Source organism: Thunnus maccoyii, chromosome 2 (genome assembly GCF_910596095.1).
Source record: "Thunnus maccoyii chromosome 2, fThuMac1.1, whole genome shotgun sequence".
In the NCBI taxonomy this organism is placed as follows: domain Eukaryota; kingdom Metazoa; phylum Chordata; class Actinopteri; order Scombriformes; family Scombridae; genus Thunnus; species Thunnus maccoyii.
This window is the reverse complement of record NC_056534.1, coordinates 20,990,845-21,017,850: the sequence shown is the minus strand read 5'-3', so window position 1 is coordinate 21,017,850 and position 27,006 is coordinate 20,990,845. Positions and strand designations below refer to the sequence as shown.

Genomic DNA, 27,006 nt, shown 5'->3' with positions numbered 1-27,006 from the left:
TTAGAAAATCAAAGAAGGGTTCAATAGCTCATATTTCTGTTTTCAGAAATCTTTCATGTTCATTCCATCTTTAGTGCTATTGGCTCCTTGTTGTTTTGATTCTTCTGCCCTTTCAGCCATTCGGCAAACATGAATTGTCACATAATTTTCCCTTTTCACTGTTTTCCTTAAATATTAAAATCACCTTCAAAAAGTAGGATATTTGTACCTATTTTTTGAGGTAGATTTCTGTTTTCTGAACACATCTCAGTTTCTAATCTTTTTGTTTACTCCTCCTCCCTCATCTTCCTCTTTGTTTCCTTCAGTCCCTCCATCTTTCCTCCAGCCTCCTCTCCCTCTGTCTTTGCCGGTCCACATGTCAGTCGTCCCTCCATCCTGGCAGTTCCTCCCTCTGTCCCAGGCAGAGCTGGGCCCTCTCTTCTCCAACTTTAGCCCTTTCTCCTTCTCCCAGAGCCTGTTCATGTTGCCCCCACCTGGCCGGGCCTCAAGACCGGGCCTTCAGGCCTCATTTGGCTCTTACTCGGTCACACAGGTAAGAGGAAAAGGAGAGGACAGATGAGATTTGTAGGTGACTTGAATGAGGATGGCACTGCATGCAAATTCCACTACAACTGCTAAAGCTAACTAGCTAAACACCTCTCTGTCTCTTTCCATAGCTCATATCAGAGCCTGTCCTCCCTCTCTCTCCTCCTCTGTCTGCCTCCCTCCTCTCAGAATATGTGGAGAGAGAGAGGGATGAGGGAGGGCAGGAGAGGTTCAGGGTGAGGGCTCTGTTCCACAAGCGTGGTGACGCTAGCACCAAAGGGACCTGCATTACCCTGCATGCATTCAAGGAGACAGAGGTGCACAAGGCCTCCTGTACTACACAGGTGAGGCCCAGTTTCTCTCTCAACCTAGTGTTTCTCTTGTTCTTTCTGTCTTTCTTGCTCATCCCTTTGACCATTTTCCTTTCCTTCCTTTTATCTCCATCACCTTGCTGTTTCCTAGCCTCCTCTAGGACTTTGCGTGGTAGCTCTGACGCTGCCCAGTGACTGGTTCAAAGATCAACACTCTAACCAGTCAAATCAAGATTTGTGGCTCAGTAACATTCAACCCCATCGGCGGGTGCAGAAGCGGGAGCGGGACGGACATCATCACGTCAACTTTGTCGACCGTCGGCGTGCGTCTTCTCCTTCACTGAGGTGAGGTTTAAAAGACATTTAGTTAGTTTAACATGAACTTCCCACAAGGTCAGCACAGCAGGGAGTGGGGAGTGACAATAGTTGTTCTTATTTACATATTCTTCTATTCCTCAGTTGTCAGACAACTGACAAGTATGAAATGGTAATTTAATTGCAGCTCATAAATACTACATTTTAAGCAGCAGTCATTCTCAAGATGCTGTGCTGTGGTAACAAAATCAGTGACACAAACTCTACTACCACACAGCCCCCGTCTCTCACTGGGCAGCACTGACATCATTTTGAAAAAAGCTCAGATCTCCACATACACACTCAAACACCAAGCTGGCATTTTAAGATTTATACACTCAGAAGTTGTTTTGGAAAAGCTCTTTTTTGTGGGGAGAAAAACGCAGTTTTAGTCTGGACAGAGGGCTGAAAAACGTGTGTTTACAGTTTTAACTGGCAAACTCTCAGAGCTTACAGGTGGATGTTGGGATGGAGGTGGGGCTTATTAAAATGCTTATGCTATGAACAGCAGCAGTAGCAGCATTAGCAGCAAGTGTCAGCACATCTTTCAGGTCAGTGATGTGGCAGCAGGCCAGGCAACAAATGAGTGGCCAGAGCACTGACGGCTTAGTACTCCACCATGATTAAAAGGGTGCATTGGATGTAGTGTATGTTGCAGTGAGAAGAGGATGTCAAGTGAGTGTTCAGTCATTTATCATTGATTTTTTTCCCCTTTAGCAGGCTTTTCTTTATTTTATTGGCATGAGTATTCTGACATGTCAATTTTCATTCCAGTAGATAGTTAGTTGCTAGGAAAATTCTTACACTCAAACAGCTTCCACAGGGTGTTAATATGGGTGGCTGTCCACTTCCCACTTTCGTCATTGACTGCTTTGCTTTAGGCAAGATGTTTTTCAATGTCTAACTTCTCCTGGTCAAACCATTCCTTCTTTATCTCTATCACAACAATGACATGGCAATGACAGCTGTAGTCATTTTGTCTTGTTTTTCTGGTTCTTTAATATGACTACTGACACTGTATTGAAACTGATTTGTTATGCTTTTGCTGATTTCTGACAACAGGACTTGAGGCTCCACAGTGTGAAGCTGGATAACATTTTTGTGAATGAAACTTGTAAGGCATGGATTATGCTAATAATCAAATCTCAATGTGCACTTCCTCATGAATAGGTGGCCTTCATGAAACATATCTGACACTGGTTAAGAGTTTTCCAAATCCAACTTCAAACACTCATGGACAACGGTAAAGAAGGTTTGAGATTAGAATACGAAAATGTTCTTGCATGAAGCAAACTGTCTTCAGCCAAAAGAAATAGATCCAGTTTTGACAGGGAAATTGTACATGTACCAATCTGTTTCAAGCAGTTTCCATAGAACCTTCTTCTCCTCCTATAAATTTTAGGCAATGCTGACTCATTTATCAGTTGCCTGTGTGTCAGATTAATTTATCCCTTCATTCAGATACCATCCAGATGTTGATGGGAGCACCCAAGGGGATGTTCCACAGGCCCTCAGACCATACCAACGTGGCCCCATGAGAAACCAAATACAGCTTTACTACTCTTCCTTCGACACAGTGGCCAACATAAAGCTTACACAATCTGGGTGTGTTGAGGAAAATATGAGACTCCTTGAGCTTTTAATTCTCTCTTTGCTGCTCTCAAATTTATTTCAGTGTGTATGTCATTTGCCAACATCTGTCAGTGTCCCTCTTCCCATTGATCATCCATCCAGATGTATGGAGGACAGAGTGGCTCAGTCTCAGAGGCAGCTTTTCCATATCAAAGCAGTGACACTGAGGGATGTGGAGGAGGAAGAGAAGGAAAAGGAGCAGAGCAGGACCAAAGAAGAAGAAGCCTGTTTGAATGAGCAGGAGGAGGAAGAGTTTAGCTTGGATCCACATGTCTTGATTCGTTATCACAGGGGGCCAGTCCTGATAGGACAGCCAATCAGGGTGTCTGTGAATCTGAGAGCTAACTTCAGTGCTGAGTTTGTTGTCATAAGGTAAATGCGAAATGCCGTATATAAGCCCAATGACTTCTGTTTTGTATGTGTTTTTTGTTACTAATAATGTGTGCTGTCACAACTGCCATCAATTGATCCACAGGCTGAAAGTGAAAAAGGGACTGGTGTCGATGGTGGCCCAGCGAACTCTGACCTCTGAGCTGTGGGCAGTGACCCTGGAAAGAAGCCAAGGCTCAAAACATGATGTGGTGTCCATCCTCTGCCACAAACACAGCACAATAAAACACACACACAAGTAGGTCAAGAGTTTAATTCCATCTCAATTCATAGTGTCCGTGAAACTTTGCAGACAAAAATGTTGACAGTTCCTTTAGCGAATCTTTTCATAACTGAGAACAACACCTCCATCCATACTGACAGTAAAACCAAAAGATAGAAATACAGTGCAGCCATCCCCTCAGACACCCAAACGTGTTCATTTAAACAAAAACCACTCTCAAATGCTGAAGTTAATAACATTTAAGCACTTTGTGTTGAATGCAGCATTTAGGGTCATCTTTAAGTTCTCACTATGCTTCCAACAAAGTGCTTGTTGGATTGTCTAACCACAACTGAAACACCCTCCCAACACAGCGAAATTATGGGAGGCTGCATCCAGCAGTTTTTGTAACCAACAATCACACAGTGATTGGCCAGGTGTAAGGAGGGGGGATCATATGCTTCTCTCTTTAGCTCTCTTTTTTTATTCTTCACCCAACTACGTCTGCCACTTTTTGAGTGTACAACTGAGTGCAACATCATGAATGTCTTCTAGAACAGACTGGCTGAAAGTGTGCATTGTTATCCTCAATTGTATGATTCAACACGTCTCACCTTTTCACCCAGCTTTGAAGTGTGGCCATCTAGAAGAAGTAGAAATACTTTTGTCTTTAGACGTGGTTAGACCACACTTTGTAAGACAGTTAGTTTGAAGCATACTGATACCTTTAGACTGTATATGCAGGGTCACCAAAAGAATTGCTTTTCACTGGTTTGAGCCATTTTTATACTATTGGGAGAGCAATGACGGCAAACTTTGCGCAGCACTATCTTGGGAATTGCACACTGCTCTGATTTTACACTTCACTGCTGCGCTCATAGTTGAAATGCTTTGAATTTGAACCCTGGTGGCTACACTAGATTTAGAGCTATGAGTTACAAATAAATGTGTATCGGCTTTTCTTCAGCATAACTTCAGACCCCATACACGCTCCATGCAAGTACATGAAAACACGCTTCGAGCTATGCAAGATCGATTTCACATGTTCTTGCGTTCTGTGGGTATGGATGTGAGAATTCTTAACACAACGCAAGCACAGTCTCAGCTTTGCAACTGGGGCTGCTATAGCATGAAACAAGAGAGGGCTGAACTATTTTGTTTGGGTTCACTTCCGCTAAAAATAATCATGCTGACCATTTGGACAAAGCTCTAACTGAACTTCGTCTCCTCTTCATTCAAACAGAAATCCTCTGTCCGTCCTCCGTGAGTGAAAGGTTGCACATCACATCTTCTGTGTTTTCTTTTTTTTGTCTTTGGAGCAGCAAACACAGCAGTATACGTTCCTCCACAGACACCATGTTTGTTTACTACTGTGGATATTACTGTGGTCATGGAAATGCTCTGATAAGCCTGAACTAGCCTATATCACTGACATTGAGGACTGAGATTGATCACTTCCACTGGTGCGCAAGAGTGCATGACACGATTATTGAGTATGTTTACCAGAGTCTCGTGTTTGTTTTCAGGCCTCTCATTTAGGAGGAAAATGCCAGTTTGCGTTATATAAGGAATCATTTAACTCAAACTAACTGAAATGATTCCTTCATGTTTTGAAAATAAATAATTTATGCTTCAAAATGACTGAAGGTGAATGACATCCTTTTAATGTGAATTCCCTTAAACCCTTAAATTGGAGAATAGTTTGCCAGCAAATTAGGTAGTTTTGCTCACTCACACAAAGATTTGGATCAAAATCAAAATGGTTCATTTGTAGGGAATATGAGACCGTAAAATATACTGATCAGATTTACTTTCAAAACATTTTAAAAACAACATTTCTAGCAGTGGTGAGCCCATGTTCAATCATGTTAACTAACTTTGAAACCATTTTGATGGCTGTAGTTTGAGTAAAATCTGTCTGTCCCCCTGCAGTCCCGCTGTCCTCCAGCAGGTGGTGTGTCTGTCAGTTGACGGCCTCAGGCGAAGTTTTGGTGTTGCCATGACGGTGTCAGCTAATTGGTGGGTGGAGTACTCTGGACGTAGTAACCCTACATTGTCACATGGAGCAGCAGTGAGCATCTTCTCATTCACTGATCGACACATTTTTGGCATCACTCCCGTCACAGAGGTACTTCATTCATTCAGTCCCAACCCAGAGACTAGCAATCATCTAATCTAATTTGTTTAAACATCATTTTGATTATGTGTTTTCTGATTCTTTGTCCCCAGAGCAACACAATCATCAACACAGCAATACTAACCAACCAGCCTGTGTCACTTCCTGTCATTGTGCTGTCCATAAGCCATGATGGGAAGGTGTCAGATGTCACCTCTGCAGTCATGTGTCACTCAACCAACACGAACATTGTCAAGGTACACATTTTACCAAAAAGATCAGTCTGACATTTCAAAAAATATAGGTATACTTGTTTATCACGTCACTCAGATTCAGAAGAATCTGAGGAACATGATAAAGAATCATCAGGACAATTTTAGCCTAGTTTTTACAAAAAAAAAAAGAGTTAACTCAAGGTCCTATTACTAGCTTTTTCCACTAGTAAACATTCAACTCTCAACATCTCACAGTCTTCCTCGGCTGATGGAGTTTGCTGATTTTAGCCTAGCATAGCACAAAGACTGAAATGTGAAATATGGAGCAAAAATTCAATGTCAAACTAGATAGTTAACAATGTACTCATAGTTAGTAATGGTCATTTATTTAAAAATGAACTAATGCTATGATATGCTAATGCTAATATTATACTGCGACCTCTCCTGCGAACAGAGGGAATGTTGAATGTGTAGTTACCTGACTTGGTATCAAGGATAAATTTGACAGTTGTTTAAAGCTGCATTCATTGATTTTTTTGACCACTTGGAAGCAGTGCAGTAAGCTATAAACACAAGTCTGACATTATCTTATCACCTAAAGTTTTTAAGGTGAACATGTTAGCAAACAGTTGACTATTTACAAATCCAGCAGTCACAAAGAAAAGTTAGCATTCATATTGAGCCAGATAACATTGGCATTTATTTCATTTGAGTCATGTCTGTGTCCCTCTAATGACCTATTCACTCTCCTTTTAGCTCTAGTTTGGTCCCCACCAACACCTATGAAAAATATTTGTCTCTTTAGCTGATAAATGCTCCATTATGTTCACCAGCTAGTTGCTAACTTGGTGCAGGTGGTTTATTTGATAATGATGGTTCATCCAATCACCTGCCAAGTATTTTTTGAAAGTGCCTGCCTTTTTCCAAACAGTTGCCAAGGACGACTTCTCAGGTTAGGTTAGGTCTGTAGTGATCTGAGCAGTTCCCATACCGGACCAGGATGAAGCCTGTCAGCAAGCTCTCAATGGTGCACCTGTAGAAGCTCGTAAGGATGCTGGCATTCATGCCAAACTTCCTCAGTCTCCTAAGGAAATAGAGCTGCTGGCGAGCTTTCTTGACCATGGCGTCCGTGTGTAGTGACCAGGAGAGGTCCTCGATGATGTGCACACCGAGGAACTTGAAGCTGCTGACCCTTTCGACCTCAGCATCACCAATGTCAATGTGGAGGTGTCCACCCCCCTGCCATCTCCTGTAGTATACAATCATCTCTTTAGGTTTACTGACATTGAGAGAGAGACACTAACTGCTGGTTAGTGTCTTCGCCTCCTCTCTGTAGTCATCGTCATCGTTGTCCATGATGAGACCCAAGATAGTCATGTCGTCATCAAACTTGATGATGACATTGGAGCTGGACAGGGAATACAGGAGGGGTCTGAGCACACAGCCCTGTGGTATGCCAATGTTGAGGATCAGCGAGGAGGAGGTGTCACTGCCGATTCTCACCATAGGGCCTGCCCGTCAAGAGGTTGAATATCAAGCTGCAGATGGAGGTCTCCAGTCCAAGATCAATTAGCTTAAAGATGAGTTTTGAGGGAATGATGGTATTTAATGCTGAGCTGTAATCAATGAAGAGCATTCTCACATATGTATGCCCTTTGTTCACGTGGGTAAGCACAGTGTGTGTCGCCAAGTCAATGGCATCATCTGTGGCCCTGTTTGGTCTGTATGCAACCTGAAGAGGGTCAAAGGTGTCAGAAAGGAAGGAGCAGATGTGCATTTTGACTAGTCACTCGAAGCACTTCATGACTGATGTCAGTGTCATTTAAACAGGAGGCCACTGGTTTCTTGGAGACAGGAACACGCTTGCACCTTGGCGGATTGCTATTATGACGGCACATTTGCCAAGTAGTAAGAAGGAGCACTTCTCTGCGGAGAAAATGGATCTGTTTGTGCACAAAGTGAAAGCGCACGATCCATAACGAGCACACTGCTGCTCCTGGACCCTTCTGTGGTCAGCCACAGATCACAGATCATTTCCTTTGTTAGTTTAATCATTGTTTTCACCTCCTTATTTCCTCCACCTTATTTCCTCATGTGTTCCCCAAGTATTGACGCTGCAGGAAAGTTGATCTGTGTCTGATCCGTTGTTGTCCGCCTGTTTAAATACTTACATGTATTGCCACGATTTGGTCAAATAATTAAACAATTTAATCCATCATTACTGCAATCAGTTACTTCTGATAAATATTATGACTAAGCATTATGATTATCAATGTATCAATGTATATATTTTTTAAAATATATTAATACACACAATAATAATCTCTCACATTGTAATCCTTTTATTTGTTACCTTTTGCATGTTTGTGCGCTGCTGCGTGTCCTGTGTGTGTAACAAGCAGAGTGTATGTTGTGCACCCACCTGTGTAGGCGCACATTACTGTCTTGATAATGCGCCCTTAAACAGTGAAACATTGCGCCATTGACTTAAGACCAGGATTTTGTTGGTCAATAGCGCAATCGCTCTCTGCTGCCTCAAGATAGCAATGCGCCAACAATGCGCCTGACCACACCTTACTTTTAGACCAACATGCCAATGGGCACAAGTGCCATTGCTATTTTAACAACGTGGGCGCTGGACGGGAAACTGCTTCAGTCTTGAAATAGCAAAGAGACTTGTGCTGCACTTAGCGCCACACTGCGCCGGGCGTAAGATAGGGCCCCTTATCTATGTGCAAGACATACAAAATATAGTCTACAAAGCTGACATGTTAACAGTATGGGTGCAACGGATCACAAACCTCACAATGCGGATCGTATCACGGATCGGATCATTTTTAGGATCAGCAAAAAAAAAAAAATTCTGTAACACACTTACAGCAAGGAACAGCAAGGAACTTTTGCCCATGGTCTTAAATGAAAACAACATTTAAGAAAATAACATTCCAGATGTCCAATGTTGAAATAAAATAAATATATAAAATATTCAATGCTCAATTATTGTTAAATTAAATTGCAATATGAAGCATGATACCTTCCTCTTTTAAACACGGTAGTGAATGAAACAGCCTGTGTCCACATCATCAAAACCTGATGATAACTTAGGAACATGAACACGTCTTGTCCTGCAGCTTGTTGAATGAGCCACCAAACAAACATTAACCGGAAAAGTACACTGCTAACGTCAGTTAGCAGCTACATAGCTAATTAAAGCTGCAAGCAGTGTATGTAGATGTCTTCAGACCCGGGCTGTTCTCAGACAGTGCAAGAAGGAGATAAACATCACTTTCTTTGTCCACTATTTTGCCCGCCGTTGGGGCTGCTTTACTGAAATTTCGTAGGGGGCGCTATTCAGCCAGTTTGCATCACTGATGAAACATTGTCATGTACACGTGTTCAGGCCGGGAGTCTTATCAAACATGTAAAGTTTGGTGCAGACTGGAGCAATAAAGCAATAAAGTTATAGCAACTTCCTCTGTCATGGCGAAACATCAAATCTCAATTGTGTGAGGATGAGAATTTTCTGCAGGGTGAGACATGGCTGCCTTGCTCACACCTGTGTCATAAAAATCATGCAAGTTTTGTGCCCATTCACTTGAATTTCAATTAGTAAATTGAAAACCCTTGATGAGTTTGTGTGTAAAACAAATTAATTTCCTAATTTTCATCAAGTCTATTTTTAGGAATGTAAAGACTTTTAACTAGGGATGCAAGACATTAGCTTTTTTCCGATATCCAATATGCTGATATTTCCAACTCATTGTGGCTGATTGCTGATGCCGATATATGCACATATTTTTACCAGCTGGCTGAGGAGGCTATTATGCATGCGAGCATAGATTATACAATGATCAAGAAAGACAATATATGAAGGAAGAACTTAAGAAGACTGGAGTTCAGTAGCTCAGCATTAAAGTTCTTCCCTCATATAGGCTATAGTCTTTCTTGATCACTAGTACAATATATGATTGCATGTGTAATAGTCTCCTCAGCCAAGTGGAAAAAATATGTGCATATATCAACATCGGCAACTGGCAAAAATGACAGTCAAAAAGTGATCATGTTAAATAATCATGATCTCAATATTGAACAAAAATGATTGTGATTATGATTTTTGCCATAATCAAGCACCCCTAAAAACAGCAAATTGTGATTTACATACACGCACACACACACACACACACACACACACACAGAGTTTAAATATGTATGTGATAAATTGTAAATATGTATGTAATGAATTGTTTTCTTTAAGAAACTGTTACTTGAACATTTTTCAGTGTGCTCCTAAAGTTATATGTATGCTCCTAATTTCTTTCATTTAGGAGCACATGTACTCCTTGAAAAAAAGTAAGGATTGAACACTGCTGTCAGATGTTACACTAAGTAACTGGACTGTGTCTCTGTGACAGGGCTTCTGTCACAGGCATTTAGATGTTTTCAGACCTGGGCTGATAGGCCTGACTTCACCCATCCCCCCCTCCCATTCTCTCTCTCTCCCTCTCAGCTGGAGAGAAGGATTTCAGAGTACTCTTCTTGTGAAATATCCTCATAAATCCCATGACTTTGGCCAAATCCTACATAAAAATCACATTTTTTGTAGGAATTTTCATCACGAATCCATTGATACAGGTTTGAAAGTGGTCGGACTTATAGTTTAGACGTAAGACGACCCAGTTTGGCACAAAGTCCATGCCCAGAGATTGCCTCCCCATTGGTTTACATGTAAGGTGTAATGTCACACTCCAACTTTCAGGGCTTACTAGATCTAAACCATTTGAGTTATTACAAAGTTTTTAATAACTTTTGTTCAGCACAGTGTGATAAGTCATGTATTAAAGTTTGAAGCCAATACCATTAACGCCTTAGGAGGAGATAGCATTTATTCAAGGTCCAAAATTGGCACAAAATCGTACTTTGAAATTGAGATTACAGACTTCCTGTTGGATTTAGGTCAGGGATGTCACTGTATGATTTGTAGGTCTTGATGAGACGAATAATTGAGTTTTGGTTCGATCTCTCTACGACATTCCTACGGGCCGTGGCGGCCTTTTTAGATACATAGGTGGCGCTCTCGAGCACATATTGGCACTTTAGGGGTGCCAATATATTTTTCACCAGACCTGATGTGCGTGCCAAATTTGGTGAGTTTTTGAGCATGTTTAGGGGGTCAAATTTAGAGTTAAAGTGGCGGATTAATAAAGAAAGAATAATAAGAAAGAAACAAACACACGAAAAACAATAGGGTCTTCGCCCTTTGGGCTCAGGCCCTAATGAGAAAGAAACAAACACACAAAATACAATAGGGTCTTCGCCCTTTGGGCTCAGGCCCTAATAAGAAAGAAACAAACACACAAAATACAATAGGGTCTTCGCCCTTTGGGCTCAGGCCCTAATAATAAGAAAGAAACAAACACACGAAATACAATAGGGTCTTTGCCCTTTGGGCTCAGGCCCTAATAACAATAAGAAAGAAACAAACACACGAAATACAATAGGGTCTTTGCCCTTTGGGCTCAGGCCCTAATAATAATAAGAAACAAACAAACACACAAAATACAATAGGGTCTTCACCCTTTGGACTCAGGCCCTAATAATAATAAGAAACAAACAAACACACAAAATACAATAGGGTCTTCACCCTTTGGACTCAGGCCCTAATTAGCTGCTCAGCTGCAGCACATTAAACAGCAGGTAAACGTACCTGCAAATGTCACCTCGGACCCGTTAGATGCTGGTTTGATCATCGCTCTTCAAAATCCCTGTTAGCAACATGCTGTCTGTCCATGACCTGTACTTACAGCAGTTTGTTTAATTTGTCTTAAATGAGACATTAAATTTTGCAATTAATCCGCAGTTCACATGCGTGCCGAACCGTGGGGGGCGATCTGTACGGATCACGGATCAACTATGATGTGTTACACCACTAGTTAGGGACCGAGCCCAAAAGGCAAAGGCCTTACCTAAGGGCGAGGGCCCTATTGTTTTTCGTGTGTTTTTTTTATTTCTTTCTTTCGTTATTATTAAGGGACATCACACCTAGATTTGACCCCCTAAACATGCTCAAGAACTCACCACATTTGGCACGCACATCAGGTCTGGTAAAAAATTTGATAAAATGTAAATATTAACCCCTAAAGTGCCAAAACGTGCTCTCTAGCGCCACCTATGTAACTAAAATGGCCGCAATGGCCTGTAGGAATGTCGTAGAGAGATCAAACCAAAACTCAATTATTCATCTCATCAAGACCTACAAATCATACACTGACACCCCTGACCTAAACACAACAGGAAGCCTGCAATTAGCCTTTCAAAATAAGACGAACAAATGTTATCTCCTCCGAGGGCGTTAATGGTATTGGCTTAAAACTTAAATAGGTGACTTATGACATTATGCTGAAAAAAAGTTGTTAAAAACTTTGTAATAACTCGAGCAGTTTGCCTGAAAGTTGCATTGCCACATCACACCTTACAATGTAAAACAATGGGGAGGCAATCTATGGGCATGAACTTTGTGTCAAACAGAGGCTTCTGACGTCTAAACTATATGTCTGACCACTTTCAAACCTGTATGAATGGATTCACCACAAATTTTCCTACTAAAAAATATGATTTTTAATGTAAGATTTGGCCAAAGTAATGGGATTTATGAGGATATTTCACAAGAAGTGTACTCTAAAATCCTCCTCTCAAACTGCTCCTGGTGATGTCACTCCCTCAGTGCTGTGAAACATTCCACAATACACACTCATTATAAAATCACAGGAGGAGCATCAAAAGACTTTAAAAGTCAAACTCTAATATCTCAAAAACAGTTTGACATAGAAAAAACATGTAAATTCAAGATTTGTAAGTCAAAGTCTGGTGACTCATTTAACGTTCAAATGAAGTTTGTATCTAAAACTATGTGGAAGCAGTTTTAGAGTTTTCAATTTACTAATTGAAATTCAAGTGAATGGGCCCAAAACTTGCATCATTTTGATAACACAGGTGTGAGCAAGACAGACATGTCTCACCCTGCAGAAAATTCTCATCCTGTCAATCAAACTTTCAAAATAAAAGCACACTATACTTGTAAGAATGTCCCTCATTTTTAAAAAGCAAAATGATCTGATCCCGACGGGCCACACTGCGAGGTCCTGACCAATGCTGCTTGCAGCTTTAATTACACTTGTTATTCTAGTAACTTTAAGCTTATTACTCAATATACGACTCAGCTTAAAATTGAACTGAAGAAATTGTCACAAGCAAGCAGCCAGACCTCCTGCACACTCATTCACTAGTCACACAATATCAACAGGTGACTGAACAACCACTCAATTTAAAACTGGGTCAATTCTAAATGAATGAGTGAGTCCAGACAGCTCACAGTAACTTCAACAAGCAAAGTACCTACAGCACATTATATGATCTCTGCTGCATTCTTGTTAAGGAGATAAATTCACACAACAACCACAGAGACATTTAACAATCAGAGATGAAATTAGCAACCAAAGAGACAGAAAGAGAGAAGCTGTATCTGACTCACATTAGTCTATCTGATGTCTTCTTTTTTCTATCATGGAGATGAAGAATCCATGTCATAACGTCCATTTGTGGCTGTTGGTCATCTTGTTAGTTAGTTAACAGAACTTTATGGCTGCTGGTTAACCAGTCTGATATCATTAGCAACAATGACAAACAAGCTAACTCTCCTGGTTGTTTCTCCGGTTGCTTCTCTCTCCAGCCGCTCCCCGGTGGCGTCCTGCTGCTGCTGCGCCACACAGTCCAAATCCATTCTCCGGTTAGCTTAACAACAGTCCTTAACAGTCCTTCATGGATGTATAAAGACTCCTTGCTACAACTGCTGCTACAACAAGCTAACTGTTGCATTGGCTAACGCAAGAGCTATCTACTGCTCGTTATCTACTGCTGCTACTCTGCTTTACAGTGGAGAGAATTGAAGATGAAATCTGGAAACTATCATTGGACCAACGCAATGTCAATATTGCATTCTGGTTGTTGATTGGTTAGGGAGGACGTCCTCCCTTGGAGCGTCATTTTACATGTCTTGGCCAATCATAGATTAGCATGAAAAAAATGTACATTAAATTGATGGAAGAGATCCTGCCCTGAGGAGGACAGCAGGCACCCATCCTCCTCTACCCTCCACTCCTCCCCACTCTCCCCCACTACCCTCCATCACCACTTCACACACACTGCTCTTTCTCCTCCTACCCTGCAGGTGTCGTTGTTGAAATTTCAATGATGGATTGTTTCCAAAGAAGAGATTTTTTTTTTTTTATAAATGATACTGAGATTTGGTAATGGTTTATTTCAATCAAATATTCTTTTTAATATTTTGATCTCTCTCTTGTCTCTGAATAAATAGAGAAGGAGCAACATCCTCTGCCTCTATGGATCAGCCTCCACTGATATACATACTGTGCAATGGCAGTTTAATTTTGTCTGTCTTTAATAATCTTTTTTGCTTGTCCTCTGTTCATCCTAACCACAGGTGTCCAGTGATTGCTCCACCCTCTTTGTTGACGGCAGCGAATCAGGTTTGGGCAGCACCTGTGTAGTGGTGGAGTTTCTACTTGGCGCACTCAGTGGCTCTGTGTGTCTAGAGGTGTGGGCTCCCTCAGTGCCCCTGCGTGTCTCCTTGGCAGACCCTGTTCTTAATGCCATTGATGGCTGGAACCACTTCACAGAGAAAGGGTATGAGACAGCTTCGATTCCCTACACTTTGTTTATATGAGTTTCTCTATATAAAGAGGTTCACCCCAGACATGATTATATGAAAGGGTTTAAGGGTTACATTTATGGGTTAATTTGACAGTATGTTTCTTATTTAAGACAGAAATGACCTGAAAGTCCCTGTTAGCCCCAGTGATTCCTTAATGTGTTTAATTCAATATGTTTTCAAGGCTGCCATGTTTGTTTTCTTTCATGTAAAGGCCGTGAAACCTTACCAACCAATGTCAAGCACTTTTTGGCCAAAAGAAGGAAACTGTATATCTGCATATACTGTAACTCAGAATAATCCCCTGTTTTGTGCCTTTTCGCCAAAAAGACTATAAATAAAAAGCTACTTCAAATGAATTTAAGGTTACATCCATGATGCCAATCAATCTAGACCACAGTATTAGCTAATGTTGGAACAATGTGAATGTCCATTGGAGAGTTCTGAATTAATCCCCTTGTCATCACAGTTCTCATTTCTTAGAGACCCCAGTCTGCAAATATAGTTTAGCGAGTGGTTATAAGGTCCAAAAATGGTTAATGGCTACATTTATATAGCATTTTTGTCCAAAGCCGATGATGCTACTTACTCATACACACTCACCGCAGCAAGTTAGGAGCAATTTGTGGTTATCATCATCATTGTATCATCAGTTCATTATCACATGGTATAATTGAACCCTGAACCTTGTGATTACAGATGACCTGCTCTACCTCCTGAACCACAGCCACCACCCCTATAAGTAGACTAGTCAATCCACAAGTGGTTTATATAGATGTGCAGACATATTGGGGTGGCTGTGGCTCAGGAGGGAGACCGGGTCATCCACTAATCGGAAGATCGGTGGTTCGATTCCCGGCTCCTCCAGTCCACATGCCGATGTGGCAAGATACTTAGCCCCAAATTGCTCCTGCTTCCTCTGATGGGTTGTGACCTTGTATGGTAGCCCCTGTATGAATGTGATTTGTAGTGTAAAACTGCTTTGAGTGGTTGGAAGACTAGAAAGGCGTTATACAAGTACAGTCCATTTACCATATGCACAAGTTGGATTTGACCAAGACACATGTAAAGGCTATTGAGGCCGAGAGCTTTAACTATACTCAGAAATCCAAGGTTACTTTTGGAACTTTTGCTACATTCATAGATAAGACTGGTACTGCAGAGTTGTTCATTTGCACTTTGTTTAGTCCTTGATTCCTCCCGTGTGTCCATTTTCCTCAGGTGTGTGCCAGTGTATCAGCGCTCCTCAGTCCAGGTTCTGACTCAATTCACAGCTCAGGACTCCCAGAGCAGAACTACACAACTCCTGGGCTCATCCGATTGGTTTGTGGATGTGACAGAGCTGGTCCGTAACTGGCTGAGAGTAGAGGACCCTCGGGTAGCTTCCCTTGGCACCCAAAACAACCTGATTGGTTTACAGCCTGGAAAGACATCTCTCCATGTAGGTGGTGATTATAGATCAAATCAGCTCAACATCTTAACCTACTGAGTATTATCATCATCAACATCATCTCTCTCAGGTTGTCTCTGAGCAATGGGATGGTGTTTTGGGCAGCTGTGACATCACTGTGACCTCTGACACTGTTACCCCTGGCGACCTGTCTGTGCAGGTGGTCAGCGGCCTTGGCATGTCAGTCAAGACCAGCCCTGCCCACCCCTCTGTCATCACAACAACAGTGACAGCCTACAACATCCTATTCAACCATCACCAGGTGAGAGACAGGTGATTTATGATATCCCTCATGAGCAAGTGGATAGGAAATATTTTAGTGCAGACACTAAAAATTTCCAAAGAAAGCCATTCCTCAAATATTAGCATTGAGTTGTGGCCAGCACAATGCAGGTTGCTGGTAAAGGCTGGCTATAAAGGTGGTTAAAGTAACATTCACTACATTGGCTAACATGGTTAACTAAGCATAATGTATTGTTGTACTGTACATTTTCACAACATTTTTTCCATCAGTTCAACAATAGAGTCGTGTCATACCCACCACTCTGCTGCTCTCAGTTACCATCTTTTGCAACACTAGCAGTATGGTTATAGGAATGGCATTGTCGGTTGGTCAGGCCATCACTTTGCTCCAGACCAAGTGGCAACAACCACGGCTTGAAATTGAAGCCAATGTGGAAGTTCCTTAAGTTCCTCCTTTCCTTTTTAAAACTGTGCTTTTACTTTGTATTCAAGTATTTTTTTGGCCAGTAATCTACTTTTAACTTTGCTACATTTGCCATTTATTCCTTCATTACAACTAGTCTGTTATCTACTTACATTAACCGAAATGAGCTGTCTTCAGAGCTGTGCACACGTGGTTACATGGGAGAGCTTTAACCAGTCTCCAGTGCGGTACAGACATGCGCTTGTGCCAGATATTAATGAGCTGGGCAAATGCAAAATTTGAGAAAATCAGGAAAATACCTTTTCAGTTCAAGGTTTGGTTGTTCTACTAATGTAACTCAAGTCCAGTAACTGCACACTATGCCACTGGTGGCTGTGTTGGAAAGCAGACTGCATCACCCTTTCACAAGCCAGCAGAAATACCTTCAATTTCCATTAATGGCATATTAAAAGCGTATTTAGTTGATGCAGAACAAATGTTAGCTACACACTGTATAAACATCTAAGTCAGATGATCACTGGAGTGATTCTGATATATAAACAGAATCCTCTCATTGCACAGAGCATGGCATTCTTTTTTATGGAAATGAGCTTATTTCTTTTCTCTAATTTGCATTGGTTGCTATTTGTTTTACAGTGATGCCCGCTGGTGAATTCAGTAAATGGAATGTCGCCGGTGATCTTGGCTTTCACTCAGTAGGCCACCAGTTGTTATTTTTTCAGGAAATTTTTGAGAAGCATAGGAAGAGAGCAAATATGGGTGAATAGTCACAGGTCTCCCTAGTTCATTCAACAATGGGCTGCTCCCGTGTTATTGCCACAATAATTATTTACATTGTAAAGATTATGTTCATAGATGCTTTAGGAATGATAATATTGTATTAGGTACCTGTGCTATTGGAAAAGGCAAATCATATGCAGCACCCTTCATATCAAAGAAAGTGCTTTGATTGGCTACATGTCCTTATCTAGATAATAACAGATAGGCTACAGGCTACAAAAATAGACTACGCAGCTAGCTAGTATGATATTTTAAAGTGATCTTATCAATACTTTCATATAGATAAAAAAAATAAGCAAAATAATTGTGTTAAACAGAAATAGCTAAATCAGAAATAATCAACATGCAAAAGCAAAGTGCATTCCCTAGAAATAACCATGTTGCACAGTGGCTATTTCTAACCTGATGCGCAGCATATGTAACACTTATTATTCCAAAAAGAGACTTAAGACTGGACTCAGACTCCTGATCAAAGACTTGAGACTTGGCTTGGACTCTAACTCAAAGACTTGAAACTTCATGTGGACTTGTATAAATGACTTGTGAAGATCTCTGGCCCACACACACTAAACAATATTAAAACACAAAGTAACTTGTACTTTGTGGTGATACGATTCAATTTTTATTTATATAGCACCAAGTCACAACAAAAGTCATCTCAGGGCACTTTTCACATAGAGCAGGTCTAGACCGTACTCTTTAATTTACAGAGACCTAGCAATTCCCCCATGAGCAAGCATTTGGCGACAGTGATAAGGAAAAACTCCCCTTTAAGGGGAAATAACCTCAACCATCTGCCTTGACCGGTTGGGTTTCATATTGCTTTTTGTGGAACGTTGAACTGCAGCGCTAATTCAGCTAGCTTTGTTGTTACATGTTAGCCTGTTTTCCTCCGTGATCCTTTCTGGTATGTGTGTGTTGCTGCTGTAAATTATGTAAATGTATTTGATAGACATGCCATGAAGGTAACAAAACACATGTGAAAAAGAAATGGTCAAACTGCAGGAATTCCTTTGCTTTGCAACATTGTGTGACTGATTGGCACCCAGCAGCTAACTTGCTCAGACAATAAAGCTGTAGTAGCCCACTACAGTATGTAAAGTGTGTGTAAAGTCAAGCCGGGGCTAGTCCATTCTGGTCCACAGATAACACTTAGCAATACTGTAATACTAGTATTAGTGATGCTGCTGCAGCTCTGTTGCAGTTCCACTATGAATATGAATACTGTCAACAGCCCTCAGTCTCTCCTGTTGCAGTCATATAATCTCACATTGTATCACAGCCCGAAAGTCACACTCAGGTCCGGAGTGGAGCATGGGGAGCTGCAGCTCATTTGCATAGACACAGAAACAGCCCATCCAGAACAGGACAGAAACAGAGGGGTATAGAAGCATGCTAGAATGCATAATCTCAGCTGTATTTTCAGCAAAAAACTTAAAAGACATGTTTTGGGGACCTCAGAGACTTATATTAACTTGTTGAAAAGGAGTATAATAAGTCACCTTTAATGTTGCTTGATACCTGCCATGTTAGTTAGCGTGCAGCGCTCAGTGTTCCCAGTAAGCTATCGTTAGCTTCGGTCTGAGATAGCGGGGTGTGTTTCCAGAGTGTGAAAGGCAACACACAGCACTCCTTGTTTGGAGGGTCCTGGCTCCAAACAGGAAAGATGGCGTTGACTGTAAGCAGCTCCAATGCAAATCAACAGATGACGTCACACATTGCTATGTCCATCTTTACATACAGTCTATGTTCCAGACTGAAATAACTCAACAAATATTAGATGCATTGCTAGGAAATGTGGTACAGACATCTGTGGTCCCCATGGTTCATATAGCACCATTTAAGTTTTTGATTCCAGTGAAATATCTTGGTATCTCAGGGCTCTACAGTGCAAGTATTTCACTCATATTTTCCCCTAAAAACCTGGCCTATTTAAACCTGCAGTGCGGAACTTTTACATATAAATGAACATCCGTGACATTCAAGTCCTTGCCAAGCAAGTTCACACATTTCTGATTAAGCCTATCACCGCCAGATAAATCTCTCTGTATTTCACAGTATACAAAGATTTAAAATCTGGTGTCAGGTTTGACATTCCTGTGCTGGCCGGATGAATGCATACTGGGTGTGCTTTATGGATAGAGCATGTGCACTAGAAACTTCCGCTGGCCTAGCAGCTAACTTCCGGTTAGCTCTCTGCTAACTTGAATGGGGATAAAATAATTTAATTATGCAGCTCTTCTGGGGGAAGGCTGTGGCTCAGGAGGTAGAGCAGGTCGCCCACTAATTGGAAGATTGGCAGTTCGATTCACGGCTCCTCCAGTCCATATGTCGATGTGTCCTTGGGCAAGATACTTAACCCCAAATTGCTCCTGATGGCTGTGCCATCAGTGTGTGAATGTATGTGAATGATTAGATTTCCTCTGATGGGCAGGAAATCCATTGCATGGTAACCCCTGTACCCATTCATCGTATGAATGTTGTGAATGGGTGAATGTGATTCGTAGTGTAGAAGCACTCTGAGTGGTTGGAAAACGAGAAAGGCGCTATACAAGTACAGTCCATTTACCATTTACCATTCTAGACTTTACAAATGTTATCAGACTGAATGGATCAAATTCTGATAGTGAAACAAGTCATTTCGCGTTAGCTGTGTGACACTCAAAAGTATTTATCCTCTGTTTCACAGCCACAACTGTAGCGATGGAGTAGGCTCCAGCAGAGCCTACGATGTATACAGGTCAACAGCAGGGATAGACACTAATATTTTTAAGCACTGGCCCCATGGGCCACCAAGCCCCTAAATTTGGTGGCAAAAGTACATTTTTGGTGGCCGAAATGTAAACTTATGTAAAAACAATAAAGAAAAGGCAATTTAATGCAACTTAACACAACCTTCCTTAACTGTGACACATGAATATACCATATAAATAAAAGAGTTTGACAAAGAAATAGTTTTGAAGAACAACATCTTTATTTATATATTTATTTATATTTATATTTTAAAGCCATATTTAACAGGTGAACACTGGCTGCAAGTTGAATTACTTGAATGAGCCTCTGATGAGTAGATCAAATCCACCTGAGTGTCATCTGAATGCATGCTTCAATGGAAGGGGTACAACTCAAGGAAATCTGACCTTTTGTACAAAGGAGTTAAGTTGATCAATGCCACAAATTTGCATAAATTTGATTGCCGACCTAGGAATAGTGCAGAATCTTAAATATATCTTCTTTATTTTACATGTCATAACTTCTTGTGCTTCCGAAGTTTCTGAATCCTCAAACTTTCTGATTATTTCAAGGTTTACATAAAAATATTATTTATTTTTATTTATGATTTTTATTGAATGGGACAGTGTGCAGTTTGAAACATTAAAGATGCACTGCACCAGAGTTAGCTTAAAGCTAATTTGCATCTGTAGTCCCTGACAAAAAACATACAACAGCACAACAACAAACAGTAAAAAGCAAAAAAAATAAATAAATACACCCAAATAAAATTTGCTAAGTTGTACTTTATGGTTTTAACCGTTTTTTAACATGTTTCTTGAAGTTCAAATTTGGATCCAGTGTCACACCAAGATATTTAAAATCAAATTTAAAGTCAATTTTTTCACCTTTGATGAAAATATCAGCATTAGGAGGTTGTACCATAGTTTTAGAGAAAAACACACCTTTTGTCTTGTTTACATTTAGACTCAGACATGATGTCAATGTGTGTCAATGTGTGACCCTTTCCAATGCTATTGCTATTGTTCGCTTAGCAGCAGCTAACTCAGCTGTAGTTCTACATCATGACACTGTTGAGGGAGATCATTAATATATAGGCTAAATAATAGGGGCCCTGACACTGACCCTTGTGGAAAACCCATTGTGCACTTCATGTTACTGGACAGTGTGTCACCAACTTTAACACATTGTATCCTATTGGATAAATAACATTAAATCTTTCCCTCACAGAGTTGATTATTTGAGTAAAAGTATCACAGCCATAGTCCAGATCATCAGAGGACAGTACATCATCCCAGTTCAAGTTGTTAATTTCATTGTTAAATTCTTCTTGCTTAGCTCTGAGTATGCATTGAAGGATCATTGTCTTAGTTGCTGTGGTCTTAAATCTACTTTTAGTCAATTTTCTCGCACATAGGATTAGCTTATGATCTGATAAGCCAGTGATTAAATTATAACTTTTAGTTATTCTTTCTGGTTTGTTAGTAAATATCAGATCGATTTGTGTACTGGAGCATTTTGCAATCCTAGTTGGGCCTTTTACTAGTTGTTCTAGTTGGAATTCCTCTGTGATCATTTTTAATTTTTTCCTCTTAGTTTTATCCTCCCAGTTCACATTAAAATCACCCATAAGTAATAACTCTTTGTTGAGATTGCACTCTTTCAAGACTTCTGTGAGTTGATCATAGAAAGTGTCATCTGCAGAGGGGGACCTATAGACACCTATGATGTTAAAAGACATTTGTTGGGATAACATTATTTTCATCCCAACATATTCTAACGTGTTACCCGCATTATAAACCACACGATCACATTTGATGTTGTCTCTCACATAAAAAAGCACCCCTCCTCCTCTTCCATCAGGTCTGTCTCTTCTGAAACATTGGTATCCGGGTACTGTGAACACACTTGCAGGAGTTGTTTGTTTCAACCATGTTTCAGTCAGACAGAGAAAATCCAGATTTGAGTCAGACACAAGATGAGTTAGCTGATTGCTCTTTGCAGTAATGCTTCTGATGTTAAAATGTCCACCGAATAGCCCCTTTGGTTTCAGCTTCAGGTCCCATAAGACTTTTGCACGATTGACAGTTTGGAAGGTTTAGAATAACCTCTGCCTCCTCACTGCAGGGTTTCAACACGCAGCAGGTTTTGTGAGAGAGACACTGTACCTATCAAGATTTCCACAGCCCAGTAGTGAAAAGTTATTCATGGAGCCATCATGCCTGGTGTTAACAAAGTTTAGTCTGTTAAGGAAGAAGCCCGGCTCAGAAAGTTGCTTCTCATTCTTCACTGGCACCAGAGGAGTCCCAGACACACTCAGGCACAAATCAGCATTGAGGTTCTGCAGCACTCCAGGTGTCACTGGTCCAGGATTTAGCTGAACATCTCCGGAAAGCAGGATCAGCATGAAGAGGAGACCTGCTATTCTCCGAAATGGGGTGGCAGATGACCAGTCCACTGGATCGGTGATTCACTCTGGTACCTGGGCTCGTCTGTGCCGCAGGACAGAGGAATAGATTGCAAAATATCCCAGTAAGTTATGTTAAAAACTCACTGTAGGAGCATCAACTGGCCATGAGCCCCTCAGCACCGGCCCGGTGTACCTGGAACCTCCTCTCGACCTCAGTGGGGAGAAAAGGCCGCCATCCGGGCGGTTAGGAACCCCAGAAGATCCATGTGGCCAGGACCATTTCCTTCGATGTTGAGATGGATGTACAGATGGTCTTACTTGATGTTTAATCTGATGTTTATGTTTGAAAACCTGGACTGGCCTGGTAGCAGAGTCGGCAGGGGGGTGAGCTGACCATCTCCCCATCCCGTTGAGTGACCCCCAGTCATATGCCATTGCTTCTTGAGTCCAGGATGCATAGAGAGGTTCCAGCATGCGTGGATTACATTTACCAGCAAGGATCCTTCAAGTTTTCCTCGTTTTAAAAAAAACAACAAAAAAAACAAACGAAAAACAAAACTCTTCTGTTTCTTTCTTCTGTTTCTGCTTCTTTAGTTCTGTGTCTCCTTTGGAATATTGGTAACAGGTAGCAGTTAGCAGTTGACAGCTAGCTAGTTGTTTTGATTTGAAATATATATCCAAAGATGATGTTTTCTCTTCTGTTCTTGCTGATCAATGCTATTCTTCTATAGAGTCCTTTCTTTCTGAAGATTTTTTAGTGTTAATTTGCAAAATGTTCCACTTTTTTGGGTCCAAGTTTGAGATGTAATCAGGAGCTCACTCCCAGTGCAGCCACTCCTCCGGAATGTTAGATCTTAGAGATTAGAGATTTTAGAGATTTTCAATGTGATCTCAGACTTTTGGAGCTCACTGTATATTATTGGTTTTATAAGGATATAATGTTAAATGATAATTGATCATAAGATCATGCAGATGAGCTTCCGCTGATAACATTTTACTTTTTAGACTGAGAATTGCAGCTTTTGTATGATGAAATCTCTGACAGTGCTACAGCGCCACCAGTAGGGGGACCGAGGTGCCAACTTTTCCTGCTCTATCTGCCTACAAGCCCTTACGGAGGGCACACATTACCTGGCTACAAATATGGATGTATAATAAGAGCTGGATAGGGTGCCGCCCATGGATGTATAATAAGAGCTGGATAGGGCGCCACCGCTCAGCATTGCAGCCAGTTCAGCATTGCATCAGGCTGCCCTCAGTGTATTTAAATTTGAGTCTGTTTGCCAAAGACCTGAGCACACCCACTCACAGCAGAAACAGCAGCATTGTTGACAATGGGCTAAAGACAGTAAGACACAGTAATGACTTAGTGTGAAAGATAAACTGCAGAGATGTTGGCCCATTTCTGAGTTAATAAACTGTGTTACTTGAACATTTTTCACTGTGTTCCTAAATTTCTTTGTGTGCTCCTATGTTTTTCATTTTGGAGCACATGTACTCCTTGGGGGAAAAAGCTAGTGTGGGCCCTGTATATCTACATGATGGATTGGCAAAGAATTGGTGCAGGTGTTCAAGTTTCCCCACAGGTTGAACTGTAAAACTTTTGGGATCTCCTTACATTCCCTCCGAAGCCATTGCCTGGTCAAAAATCGTGTTTGTTCGGGCTCTGAAGGGCAGTGAAGTACTCTTTGCATTAGTTAAATGGCATCAGCTGTTTCATTCATGTTTCACTATGAGTGGCCCATTCATCAGCCGTTTGGCTACCGGCTAACTCATGAATAGCTGAATAGTCAAATTCATGCAGGTGGCCATTTATTACTTGACACTTCTCACTATTATTATGTTTGCTGCCACAGCTCCCTCCACCACCCCAACCTCCTCCTTATGTACTGTTTTTTTATATTGTTCATTTAACTAAGATTTCACTAAGGCTCCACTCTTTTCCTTCAAATGTAACTGTCTCAAATGTCTCTTATGAATTTGACATGACATTTCCATGAGCCTCAGCTGTACTCTAAGAGCTTAGAAGCAAATATTAGCATACTCACATGCTGTTGAGTATTATACCTGTTAGTATGCTCACATTTAACTCAAAGCATCACTGTGCCTCATCAAAGCATCACAGAGCTGCTAGCGTTGCAGTAGACTCTAAGTCTTGTTACAGAAATACAGAAATTCCATTCACTTCATTCATTTAATGTTAAGGTTTCAGTATGCTTCAAACTAAATTTGCTCTCTTTTTTCATTCATCACACATCTATTTTTGTCACTTCTCATGCATACAACCACATGCAACACCGGGAATGCGAGGAGAGACTGTCCAGTATGTTTCAAGCATACTGACACCTTTAAGCTATGGTCAATACAACTCAACAGTCCATGCAGATGTTTCCCATGAAACAACTACAAGGAAAGGGAGGGATTATGCACTTTTAGCCACTGGAATACTTTTAGTGTGAAACATCTGTGCAGGAAGTGTTGAGTATCATTGACAGTAGCTTAACTCTGAATGAAAAAAAACAGCAAAGTAGACTCAAAGACAGTATTTCTGTTAGAAAGTATGATGCTGTTGTTGTTTTGATTGGTTGTCTTACTCACCATTCTGCTGCTCTGAGTTTCTCTGTTTACCACGAATAGCCTACTGTTCTCATTCAATAATCATTGCTGATCATTTTTACTATGCCTTCTTTTTATAATCGACAGTTAAACATCTGTTGATGAAATTCTTCATTACACAGATGTTTCACATTAAAAACCTACCAGGAATGGGAGGGTTTATACTATTTCAGCCACTATAAAGCTTTTATGAAATGTCTCTGCAGGGAACGTTGGTTTCTTTTTGACAATAGCTTTACAGCAATCAAAAAACATCACAAGTTAAAGTGGTTGCAAATAATTAGCAAGCATTAGCAGCAAACAGCAGATTAAAACAGGAGTGTATTACAGGAGACACAGCTTTTTAAGATATGATCAGAAATATATATAACAACAAATACATTAGAAATAAAGGCCTGTGCCAAATAAGGGTCTCTCTCTGCTGTTGAGATAAATAAAGGCCTTGCAACCATTATATAACTTATAGTAGGCTGAGACTGATAATGGGACACCTGGCTAATCTTTATAAAAGTAACAATGTAAGTATGCAGTTTGCAAAGTATGCAACATGAAACTGTGCAGTATGCGGTCTACTAAATCTTTTCCTCCTCATTCTCTCTCTCTCTCTCTCTGTCTCTCTCTCTCTCTCTCTCTTTCCAGGAGGCGTCCATCAGTGTTTGGCTCCAGTTCAGCGATGACACCGCCTCCCTCCTCTCCTCCTTCAGTGACCTTCCCTTTTTCTTGCATCTCTCCTCATTGGCTGAGACTGTTGTTGTGGTGACGCCTGGCCCAAGCCAACGCATCTTTGCCCAGGGCGATGGAGGTGGGCCTCTACTGCGTGCAGAGCTTCTGGTTTCATCATGCATTGATCAGTCAATCACCTCAAACTCTATCAGTGAGGGCCATGTGTATGTGACAGACACCAGTGGAGGAGGTGGGACGAGGAGGCTTGCAAGGGGATCTGGTTGGATAAGAGTCAACCTGGACTTGGACTTCCTGCAGCCAGTAGAAAACAAGGATGAGGAAGGCGAGGAGTTTGAGTTTGATATTTCAGACACACTGATTGAGTCAGACAGTGACATCTACTCATCTAACTTTGGCGAGGGTGGAGAAAATGTAGAGAGTGAAAATGTGAACACCAGTAGTGACTACTATGACAAAATTAGCGGGAGGATGACTAATGGAATTTGGAACAAGGTCGGAAACAGAGGGATGGTGAGTCAGAACAATCTGGAAAGAGCTGTGCTGATGCCAAGCCAGGAGGAGGGCACTGTGTACTTCTCTCCGAGCCAGGAGAAAGAAGGAGAGAGAGAAGAGGAAGATGGGCAGGGAGCTCTAGAGCTGGAGGTCGGTGTGAGCACCATCCTCTCTCTGCTCTGTCTCTCTGCCGTCCTCTTCCTGGCAAACTGCCTCCCCTGTGCCCTCCGTGACAGGAGGAGGAAAACAATGGAGGAGGAAAGGGAAGAACAACTTGAGGCAGTCACAAAGGAAAAAGAGGAAGAGGAGCAGAAGGAGAAAGAGGTAGCGAACAAGAAGCTCGAGGAGAGGAAGGAGACCGAAGGTGAAGACAAGCTAAACCGGGAGCAGGAAGAGATCAATAAAGAAGATCTGAAAGAAGTAGAGATCGTTTGCTGATACAGTGGAAACCACTTATAGTGATCACGGTTACAGTGATCAACCACTTATATGGATCAAAAAACTTGGGACAGAATCATTCCTATACAAATGCTGTTTAAGTAATTTGCTAATAGTAATCAATTTTGGGTCTTTTCATACATGAAAACACATAGAATTTTTAAAAAAAAATAATTAACTAATTATTTAACTAACTAATTACTAACAATAATTCTATTTTACTCCCATGATACACGTATGATACGCAATTAGTGGCTGCAGCACCA

The 27,006-nt window shown here is 41.1% G+C and overlaps 1 protein-coding gene across 1 annotated transcript in view; it reads left to right on the top strand.

Moving 5' to 3' along the window:
• tmem132a (transmembrane protein 132A) overlaps positions 1-26,803 on the top strand; it is a 34,872-nt gene extending 8,069 nt beyond the window's left edge. Inside the window, exons 2-12 of the mRNA XM_042396399.1 lie at positions 326-532; positions 657-869; positions 988-1,181; positions 2,652-3,194; positions 3,298-3,450; positions 5,347-5,542; positions 5,644-5,787; positions 14,243-14,445; positions 15,692-15,911; positions 15,991-16,182; positions 25,766-26,803. Coding sequence (XP_042252333.1) covers positions 326-532; positions 657-869; positions 988-1,181; positions 2,652-3,194; positions 3,298-3,450; positions 5,347-5,542; positions 5,644-5,787; positions 14,243-14,445; positions 15,692-15,911; positions 15,991-16,182; positions 25,766-26,740 — 3,240 coding nt within the window. The 3' untranslated portion in view covers positions 26,741-26,803. The remainder of the gene's footprint in view (positions 1-325; positions 533-656; positions 870-987; positions 1,182-2,651; positions 3,195-3,297; positions 3,451-5,346; positions 5,543-5,643; positions 5,788-14,242; positions 14,446-15,691; positions 15,912-15,990; positions 16,183-25,765) is intronic.
• The last annotated feature ends 203 nt before the right edge of the window (positions 26,804-27,006 follow it).